Here is an 11,106-nt window from a genome sequence, read left to right on the forward strand (position 1 = left end):
AGATGACCAGCTAGCGGTATGACAGCTTGGTCTGCATGCCGTAAATTGTTTTGTCTGATTCCATGGTGACACCAACCCAGTGACAGGTATTTAGAATAGCTACATAGAAATCTTCTCACTGATGGTCACATTTGCTTATGTAGGTCACATAGAGGCATCAGTATTAAATTGTTTCTTAAAGCAACTACAAGGAGTTTTGAACTGGTTAAGTGAGAATCACAAACCTCACCTGACAAAAATTGTGGCATAAGCATGTGATTTATGCGATTATGTGCTTGTATCCCATATTTCTTGTCAGCTGAGTCAAAAGTTAGCTATGTTCATAGCTATATTCCTTGTCGATATTTCATAGTGCACCTGTAAAATGAATATAAACACATCACAAACTCACAAGTACATATACAGATTCATCTAAAAGTACTTTTAACAAAACATACTTCTCACAAATTTATTTCTTAATGATCTTAATGAACATGCTTGTCACAAATGTATTCAGTGTTTTCAACAAAACATGCTTGTCACAGAACTTTACAGAAACTTTACAGCACATGTACCATAGTAAAACAAAGTCTACTTATCACTGATGCCTAGTAACACTAACATTGCGGCTGCTGTGTCTGTGTGAAGGTCCAAGGGGTTTTGAGGAGGCACTGGAACCAGTATCGTATCCAGTTCGGCAGCAGCTTAGGAGCCCATGCCGACGCCCTGCGCTCGGCCTCCTACACGGCCTCGTCCATCACCGAGGTGCAGGGCTGCTACAGCATCGATGGCAACACAGAACACATGAACGGCAAGGGTTGCCACGACAATGACCCCTGCATCTTTAAATCAGACCACCCCCTCGCTTGAGGACAGGACTCGCTCCAAGCCCTGCCCCGCGCAGCCCCGTCTCACCTCAAAAACTACAGCATGTTCAGAGATTCCTGGCAACGAGGGCAACGTTATGTTGAAGAGATTCAGAACTCGCCCCCTCCCTGCTCATACTCCTTTGCTGATCAACAATAATGGTGAAAAAGGACTGGACACACAGGCTCTTACCCACTTGGAGCAATTTGCTACCTTCCTCTGTCACACCGGCATGGGCCCTTTACCAGTACTGTAGGATGAGCTTGGCGAAAATACTCCTGCGCTGCATTTAGTCCACAGTTTGAAACCACTTCACTTGGTTTCATATATATTCTGAATATTATGTCACTGTCTCTGTCTATTTTTTTTTTTTTTTTTTTTTTTTTTTGGAAATGGGTGAGTATGAACTGACTATCCTTTTGGGAGCATGTCATGCACACAAAAGCCTTCACTTTTACTGTAAATTGCCAAAAAACAAACAAACAAAGAAACAAAAAACATCTTTGTGACATGATCAGTGCCAAACCAAGAAATCCTGTCTGGTTCTTTTTTTTTTTTTTTTTTGGTCCAAGCAGAACAAAGATAGAATCATAAATATGAATTAAATTAAAGCCATAGATTAGATTCCCATTCATTCACATTGATTAAATAAAAATGAAATGAACAGAATGCAAAAATTATTCAAAAGTAGTCAAAAAAGACGTGATACATCTTAGGCTAACTGGAGTATATCACTTAAAGGTGCACAATGCAAAATTACCAAGTGTAGATTGAAATGAGGACTCTGTAGACTCAACTGACAAAAGCACAATTGGTCAGAGAATTGGCCCAGTGGTGAGAACCATGAAGACTCAGCCATGAAATTATGTGCTTATTCCACGTTTTTCCTCAAGGGCCCTCACTTCAGTCAGCTCCAGGCAGTTTTGCATAGCACAAATACCATTAACACTCGGTGCCACCTTGACAAGTTTCAGTCTGATTCTTGTTGGTTTCCCATCTGCCTGTATGCATGCTGTCATGGCACAGGCTTTCCATACCCATACCTTTAGTCTGTGGGCTCCATCTGATGATTTTTATTGAGCTCACTGTCACTGTGAAACATCAGTCAGTTGATTTCAGCGATCTCTTTTTGATGCGTGAATCCTTCCAAAGTAAGCCATGAAGCGCTGACTGGCAAATTCTGAAGCTGTGCAACTACCACAAAATCCCATGTATCCTCATTATACCTTAATGTGAGTTGTACAACAAATTGTGAAGATCTGGCTATGTTGAAAGCATATCACACTTGCACGCATTGCTTTCCCCTGGCTTTACCATGATTTATAAACAAGCATCCATAATCTTTCTAGATGTAACAGGATTATAAAGTCTCATAAGAAACTGCAAAAAAACAATGACATCACATGCTATTTACAAAGCATCTATGTAAAGAAGGCTTGTGGATATAGAGTTTAAGTAAAATCTTGTTTTCACTCATGGCACTTTTTTTTTGAGTTCTGCATTCACTTCATCTATAATCAACATCCAGTTTTTTTTTTTTTTTTTCCAACTTTAAAAAAAATGTTCAACATGTCATTGTCCAAAATGCTGGGAACACTAATTACTAACCGCTGATGTAAATATTTTTGTAAATCTAGCATTTGTGAATGGAGCGCGCGTGTGTGTGTGTGTACGTGCGTGCATGATTTATATATACAGTATTTATGAGTACATTATCCTCAGAAGCATTCAACCATGAAGCAACCGTCTTATGTGATGTAGATGTGTGTGGATGTGGGGGTTGTTGCTGAAGAAGTTGTTTGCTCCACTTTTGTGTTTTGAAAAGGGAGGGTCAGGGAGTGGGTGCATTACTAACAATGGGGCTCTCAACAGGTTATCCATATTATATGCTAGTGTCCTCTAATTTTCCCATTTTGCCTGTGTTTGAAATTGAAGAAAGACCAGCACCACTACGTTCTCTTAAGTTACTTATAAGTTACATAAAATCTCTCCTGACACGCTCATCAATAAAGACTAAACTATTTATCGTAGCTTCATGAATCTGTCATGAAGCAAGTTAGGCTGATATGAACATGCTGACAAACGGGGACTAACAAGATCTGCATCCAGCCTTCCTAAACACGTGGCTGCTCCCTTTATTATTTCAGTGAAGGTTAACGAAGGCCAAGGTCAGGATTTTCCGAGAGAATCAGAAGCTCTGCGAGAATTATGCTGTATTCACATGAGCTTGTAATACAGTCTTTAATAATACAGTGAATACGTGTTTTATAAACTGCTGGTACAATTGAGAGGTTTTCAGACACAAGCAAGGTTCAAAATTATCTCCCACCAAGAGCCAAATGCCATTAAAATTTGTCATTTGTAGTAATACATTTAATATCATTCAAAACAGGCTGGGCTAAAAAAAAAAAAAAAATATATATATATATATATATATATATATATATATATATATATATATATATATATATATGTATGTATGTATGTATTATTTTTGCTGGAAAATGAGCAGTTAATTTCTCCCTTGGCAGTGGAGCCAATTATTTTGGACACTGGACACTAGTATTCACAGTTTGCAAAATTTGCAGTTTTCAAAGCAATTCAATATCATGCATATTGTTAGTATTTTATTATTGTAAGTGTTCTTTTTTTTTCTCAGATCTGCAGGACAGTTTCTTCTCCGTTCATCTTAAACTGTGTATTTTTTCATTTTTGGCTGACATAGTGCTGCTTTGGAGCAAGTGAAGTACACATGGTATCAAGCCTTCATAAACCATTTACAAGCCATTTACTGTATCGTGATGCATCATAATCATTTATGAGGCGAATATTGGTATTATTATTATTATTATTGTGGATACACCAGAGCCTTTTGCCAAATTTTGTAACTCCTGTGTCACCCTTTAAGTTGTATATTTTCATGTGGAATATTTTTAAATGATTTTCCAAAGATCTTGTAAAGGGTTTTTGAGGTCCCCAGTGAAGCTTTGGCAACACATTGTAAAGTATGACAAAAGCATTGAGGACATTGTCTGTAGTTTTTGTTTTTACTGTACTGTATTTAACATTGGTGGTCTTGACACCCTGAGACTCTGCGCTACTGTTTGAATGTAACTAGTTGTGTTTTATTCTCTGGATGTGAAAAACATATTTACATACAATGTTTCTTTTTTATTATTATTATTATTATTATTATTATTATTATTATTTCAGTGAATTGGACAATGTTGCTATCTTGTGTGTATCTGATCGAACTAATACAGTATAGCACAGCACTAGCACTATCAACCCTTGTATGTATCTTTTTTTTCTTGACATTGATACTACCTCTGTGTTGCAGCTGCTGAACAGACTCCTGATACTTTGAGACCAGTAACAAGGACAACTAATGCACACATTGGACAAAAAACACCAGTCTGCATTCTGGAAAGTGTGTTTAGATATGTAGTTGAATCTCAATGGCCGCTCAATGTAAGCTGCACCAAAGTCTGGCACCAGTGCAAATTTGGAACATGATGCCATAACATATTGTCTCTTCCTTCTTTATACATCCTAAAATGTGAAAGCAAGTTAGCATTTTTGAATCATGGGTGTTCTAGACACATTTCCAATATTTTATCAGTTATATAATCAGTGGTTAACATAAGCCTATAGTTTAATCTTTTGTTTCTACAATATAAATGACACCTTTTTGACATCTGTGAGAAGGTCCAAGGGGTTTTGAGGAGTCACTGGAACCAGTATTGTATCCAGTTCAGCAGCAGCTTAGGAGCCCACATCAAATTTTTTACATCAAATCTTAGGTTGTTTTTGTGCTTTACAATGACTGCTTTACAAGGTGACGTGTACTATTTACACGTCATTATGTGAAACTCGTTAAACACAGATTATAAACACGAGGGCCAAAACAGAGGTGATGATTAAACAAACTCATTTTTGTTTAGGGAACATTTTTAATATCAGAAATGCATAGCCAGGTACACAGGTATGTTTTACCCACTGGCGGTTTTAGGTATATAGCAACCCCTGATTCTTGTTCTGCTCTGCTCTATAGCTGTGTCTAGTGTTCGTTCAAGCTTTTATCAAACTTTTACACCGCATCTTTATGAATTCCTAAGGGAAGAGTAGATACTGGTTTTGATGTGACATTGGCAGAGTGTGGCCAATGGTTGAAGTTCATTTTTAGGCTCTCATTAGCTTTCTGCCTACATGAGCTGCATGTTGTTCCAAAGTCAGAAAAAGTATAAGTATGGCTTTGTTTGTGACATAACTTATTTTCTAACATTTTTGAAAACCCTATGGGAAAAAAAAGTCATGTGTTGATCTGCTGAGGGAAGCCACGGTGAAGTAACTTCTAGGTTGGCCTACAAAAAAAAAAAAAAAAAAAAAAAAAAAACACCACCAGAAAACACTAAATGATACTATACCAATAATAGAGAAGTATATTTGCAGGGTAATTCAAGTCACACAATCATCACTGGCAAGCACGTTTCAAACTTGTTCAATGAAAAAAAAGTTAAAATGTAAAATTAAAGATGGACAGTTCAGATCTACTTGTCCTGTCCATATTTTACCAAGCAAACATTCTCATTTACGGTAAGACGCTGCAAAAAGTGCATGGGAGGTGAAGCAATGACTACAGATACACACATGCCTTGGAGCTGTGGGCCGCTGAGCAGCACAACTGGAGAAATTAAACGCCTGTGCTCAGAGAACAGCAGCTTATGGGGAGGTGAGGGAAATTTCCAAATTTTACTCCATATGTCAAAACCTCATTACCAGTCTAGGTTATACGCTGACAATATTTGATTTGTAGGTAATCTATCTAATGTTCTCTGTCTCTACAATCTTTAATCAGACAGGCAAATACAATTTATGTTCTGAGTGTTAACATATCCAGATGCTGCACAAACACTATAATATATTTACCACTTCTCAGGCACTGCCATGAACAGTGAAGCATTGGGTGCAAATCATGTAATAATATCATTCATGTTTTTCTCACTTCTGGAATGAGATCAAGCTTCAAGTCAAGTCTGCCAAATTCTGCTCCCAAATCTCCAAGAGTGCAATACAGTTTTGTGTAACTGGTTTATTCCTGACACCCTCGGGGCTCAGTGGTGGGGGGTAGTAATAAGAAACATCTGCCCCGAGCATTGGCTAAGAGCCGCTACAGTGCTTGTCAAAAAGTGCAAACAAGGTTTCTTTTCTTTTCGTTCAGATCCCCGATCACTTAAGTTGTGATTAGTTTGACTCCTACAGTAGCTTTAAAGCTTATGATGGCAACACTGCTGCGATCTTATTGACAAAATGTCCAAGAGCAAGATGATAATAACTGGCACCTTATTAATAAAAACTGTTCAATCCAATCATGTTAAAGGTGAGCACATTTGCATATGTGTATCATTACAAAATAAACAAATACATAAATCAACTTGGAAAATGTCTGCACCATATTTATTGTTACATTATCCTGTTACAAATCCAACTCACTTTGATGTCTATGCAAAAAGAAACCCATAAAGAGATAAAGCATACTCTTCCTCTTGCCAGTTGGTCACTTGCTGAATTACTGTCAGTATACATTAAGCAACAACTTAGAAAAATGTTTTACATCATCTTAAGTTTAAGACACTGTAGTCTATAGATGCACTTTAAAATCCATTAATGATGAAATTTCCATAATTAATTATATGCTTGCAGAGGAAAAAAAAAAAAAAAAAAAAAAAGCAGCAAAATGGTGCATTAGTCATGAAAGTTTTAATCAAGCAAGTGTGGGCCTAATGGACTGTTTGTGCTTTTGTTTATGAGAATGATGCATGGATGCAAAACATTATTATCAGCTCCTGCTATTGCTCCCTTTAGCAGCACATTTTATACAAAAGTGTAAGGAATTCTGCTTTGGCTTCTTAATTGCACACAGCACACTGCAACAAATTACGGAGAAATATTCTATTCTGAGGTAATTACAGTAATTATATATTAAAACAAAGAAGCCAACTTGGCCACATCCACCAGTGCAAGAAAAGCAAAGCTCCTATTTGATGCTGGACGGTCACTCCACCAGAATGTGTTCATCTCCACTCATTACACAAACTGCTCTCAGAGGAGTTCAATAGTTCACCCGCGACTCTCTACCCCAGTGTTGGTCCACAAACTGCAGCTAAAGACGTTTTCACCGCCAATCCCCCTCCGTATCACATTTTGCCCAATTATAACTCCCATGCAGCGTGCACTTACTGCCGCTCCACTGCCTCCAACTAGCCTGAGCTGACGTGGAATTCGAAATGACCCTTATCTAGCTTTTCAGCACAGCAGGGGAGGCTTACACATAATTCATAACATGTTAATACTTCAACACCAACTTTAAAAATGTAACATTTTGGCCCAGTGTTGAAATAGGAGACAGCGCACATTTCCTCTAGTTCGATGTGGCCGAAATCAGACATTTCATGTCGTTTTGCCTCTCCTGCTTTTCTCCCCCCTACATGACCTGAATAAGCAAAGCTGACATGCTGCTGGTTGGTAGTAGCAAGAGGAGGCTGCTTTAGGGTGCTTTCACCCACCTCAGAAACACTGATATATTCACTTGCTGTTCAAAATACAACTAGGAGGCTACTAGGTTGCTCTCTCAATTATACTTTTTGACAGAAGATCTTTTTTTTTTTTTTTTTTTTTCATGTCTTCGTGTTCCTAACATGAGATGTGGAGTAGATCTCTAAAACTAAATGCCATAAAATAGAAATGTGCAACTACACGCTAATGGCTCTTCTCAATTAATCACAAGGTGATTCCTGATAGCTGCAACATTTACTCCATCCATGTATAAAACACAAATGGTAAAACGTATGCCTAACTGCGCTGCCAAGCAAACAGCATCATGGTGTGCCTTAAGTATCTTCATGTATTTAGATTGGGGAATACATATGGCGTAAAATTGGCTACTTTCTAAGCAAATGAGCCACACTGCAAATTCACAAAAACCAGCATTAACAGCCACATGCAGTTAGAGTGAAATTATTAGCGTCTTCACAGAGCTGCTGGTAATTGAAGTGTTTTAATGGATGTCATGCCCAGGCTTTCCAGTGATCATGGCAGCAGTGATTGCAGCCAGGAAAAGGCATCGTCATGCCAGGTGTGCTTGAGAGTAGATATTTCGAAGGAGGTTATCACTTTTAAATTTTTTGAAAAGAGACAAATTATTTGCTGATACAGGTTGTCAGGTCAGCAAGGATGAAAAACAAGGGCAAACTGCACTCAGCTGCAAAACCTTATGGGCATGTTTGTACTGTAATATCATTAAAACGAGATTTTTTGGGAATCGAACCTTGAGACATGGCAGATAGCATATGCAAGCGATGAACAAAATCATTATGCTATCAGCAGCCAGAATGCATTGTCTGTGAATTCACCCTGCTTTTAAACACACAAAACTCAGGATCAAAAGGTAAAAGGAGGTGAAAAGCCATCTTAAACACAGTTAGTGGTAGCTTTTGGGTTGTACTGAGTTCACAAATAATGTGTATATCATTCCAAATGCAGTTAGAGTTAAGCTGTTCTTTCTCTAGACATTTCTGCTTTTTTAGACTCTATACAACAAGGCCGTAACGCCCATATACATTGAGAGGTACAAGTCCCCCCCAGTGTTCAGGCACTCCAAAAATGCAATTCAATGTTCAGGATATCTGCCCCCCCCCAATGCTGAAATGGTGGTTTCGGCCCTGCTATACAATGAAGAGAGACAGGAAAGATGGGAGGGTGAGTCACGCAACTCAGGTCATGAGTGTGGTTTGATCTTGAGTGCAAGTGGAGTTGTGTCGAAGTCTAGTGATTTTCCACATTATGGATCATTGTTATGATTTACAGGTGGAGTCCCATCCAGATCTGGGTGGATTAAAAGAAGAGAGAGACAAAGAGTTAAGTGGGTCAAAGGAGTGGGAAAAGTGCCAAAGTAGGGAACCTTTGCTGCTGCTTCCACTAGATTCCATAACTCCAAAGCCAGACAATCTCACATCTGGTTCAAGTCAGGCAACCTACAAAAATTTGCATTCACTGTAAAGCAAAAGTCTGAGTTGGTAAGATCTGGGCTCTGTTATATCAGTAAAAACTAAAAGCTCAGTGTATTTACTTGTGGGCTTAGCTACAAATCACTTTGCCTATTCAAACAGTTGTGACGGAGGAGCTTCTAAACAACATCTGAACCCAGGGCACACCATTGGGTCGTACCAGGCCTTCCCTCTGTGCTGGTTTACAGCTCAGGAGAAAGGTCTGGCCAAGTGAGACTCAGAATCAAAGAGCAGAGGCTTCCTTCCAAGACCCAACCTCATATTCAAACCAGTTCGCCATACTGATTCCTTCACACTTCATTATTCAGGATGAAAGAACCTCCAGAGTGACAGGTTTAAAAGGGAAGCGTTGCCCAACACTGAATCCTCAGGGATTCCTCACAAAAGAACACGCGTCTTCTTCTGCATGTTGTGTACGTCACTGACAGGCAGCGCCGATTGATTTCTGCTAACTAGCTGCTGTCACAAAGTCAGTCGATACTGAAAACACCTGCCTTTCACATGCAGGAAGTTTCGTTTTCCAAGGGAAGTTTGCAAACATACAAATGGTGATCATAACAGTTAACACAAACAGACCTTTTTTCAAATTTTGAAATGAACGGCATATTAATGCAGGTGTTACCACTGACATTAATTAAGGTTCTGTTTGAAGTCAAACAGATCCGAGTTCCTGCTATTGTGCATTCTGGTTCCCTGGAAAGGCTCTACTACACTAAAATGGAACAGAGCCTTAATGTTATTAGTGGCACCTGTGTTTACCTGATATGTCATCGTCAAAGATCTATTGCAAACTTTTGGTAGGGTTATATAAACTATTTACAAATTCTCAACTCATTTCAGCATAAATAATGGTTGAGACAAGTGGTAAGTCCTGTTTCCCACATTAAAGGGATAACCAGACTGAATGTATCTACTGTAACCTGTAGCCAAAAAGCATGGCCATTACAAGGGCGGGTCTTTGTAGTTGGACAGCGTTGGTTGTCGGCCACCGGTTGAAAAGTAAACAAAAAAGTGTCTTTTTTGACAGAAACAGTGGGTTTAACTCACACAACACTCCAGCTGGATCAGTTTGTCTCTGAGCTTCAGTTTGATCGTGCAACAAATTCAGCAACAAGGTAAATTCTGAATGTGTGTGTCACTGCATCACTGAATTATGACACTTTTTGTTTGTTTGGAGTTTGGCTGAATGATTTTACCTGAACAACAAAGGTCTGGTGCATCAGCCTGGCTATGTGTGTGTGTTGGGGAGCATGGGGAAGGGAAGATTTACACCAGAACAGATTAAAATGGTTGGACCAGTTTGGCTATTTTCAGAACTGGAAATCTCAGCAGCCGTGATGGTGACGTAGCAGGGGCAAGGGGTCATAATTTAAGCTATAAATGCAAGCCCTTCAATTAAAATCTTTGAAATGTTGATCTCCTAGTGTGTCCTTTTATAATATACCTTATTTCTATCATTTTGGTAGCAAACCGCTGCCTACATACACGTATCTATCTCAATTTGCTAGCGAAATGCTGGAAAGTTGACAGCTTGACGCGCGCATGCGCTCTGTGATACCGAGTATTCGCAGTAGTTTTGTAGCCAGTGTTTCCTGTACGTGGGCGTTTGGAATGGAAAATAAGCTGTCTGCGAATCAGCTTTTCAGAAGACGCATGTGCAACATGAGTAGCTACGTAGCAAGCTCGCTTGAAATGTTCAGCGGCAACAGCAAGTCATTCACTTGACAGCTAGCTACCGTTAACGTCGCTAGCTGGCTAGCTAGTACGGGAACGTTAACATTAGTTTGTTCTTTCATCTGCATCGTGCCAATCAAAACAGGTGAAAATACAACTTCAGTTGAGTAACCTGGCATGTTTCATCGATTTAGGCTATTGCAGGTGTTATGAAAAAGAGGTCTTCTCTGACGTTTATCACTTTGGTGTGTAGCCTGATGGGCAGTTGGGCATGTTTGTGTGTCATTTCATTGACCATGTAGGCTAGCTGGTGACATTGCTGTGTGTTTGCATCACCCCGTGGCACGTCCGGATAGTTCCAATCTCATGGTAAATGGTAAATTCCAACATTTTGTTGGTAACATTGTGAGCATGTTCATGTGTCATTTGCTTGACTCTGTAACTGGTTATTACTGCATTATCCGTCCATTCTAATAATTTCCGCTTTGATTTACACTGTAAATTGCAACACGTTGTTGGT

General features: G+C 39.1%; 1 protein-coding gene across 1 annotated transcript in view; it reads left to right on the forward strand.

Annotated features, from left to right (window-relative positions):
• The window catches only part of calcrla (calcitonin receptor-like a), a 31,576-nt gene extending 28,329 nt beyond the window's left edge, over window positions 1-3,247 (forward strand). Inside the window, exon 13 of the mRNA XM_030081388.1 lies at window positions 628-3,247. Coding sequence (XP_029937248.1) covers window positions 628-849 — 222 coding nt within the window. The 3' untranslated portion in view covers window positions 850-3,247. The remainder of the gene's footprint in view (window positions 1-627) is intronic.
• Window positions 3,248-11,106: the final 7,859 nt, after the last annotated feature.

Source organism: Myripristis murdjan, chromosome 21 (assembly GCF_902150065.1).
Source record: "Myripristis murdjan chromosome 21, fMyrMur1.1, whole genome shotgun sequence".
Taxonomy (NCBI): Eukaryota; Metazoa; Chordata; class Actinopteri; order Holocentriformes; family Holocentridae; genus Myripristis; species Myripristis murdjan.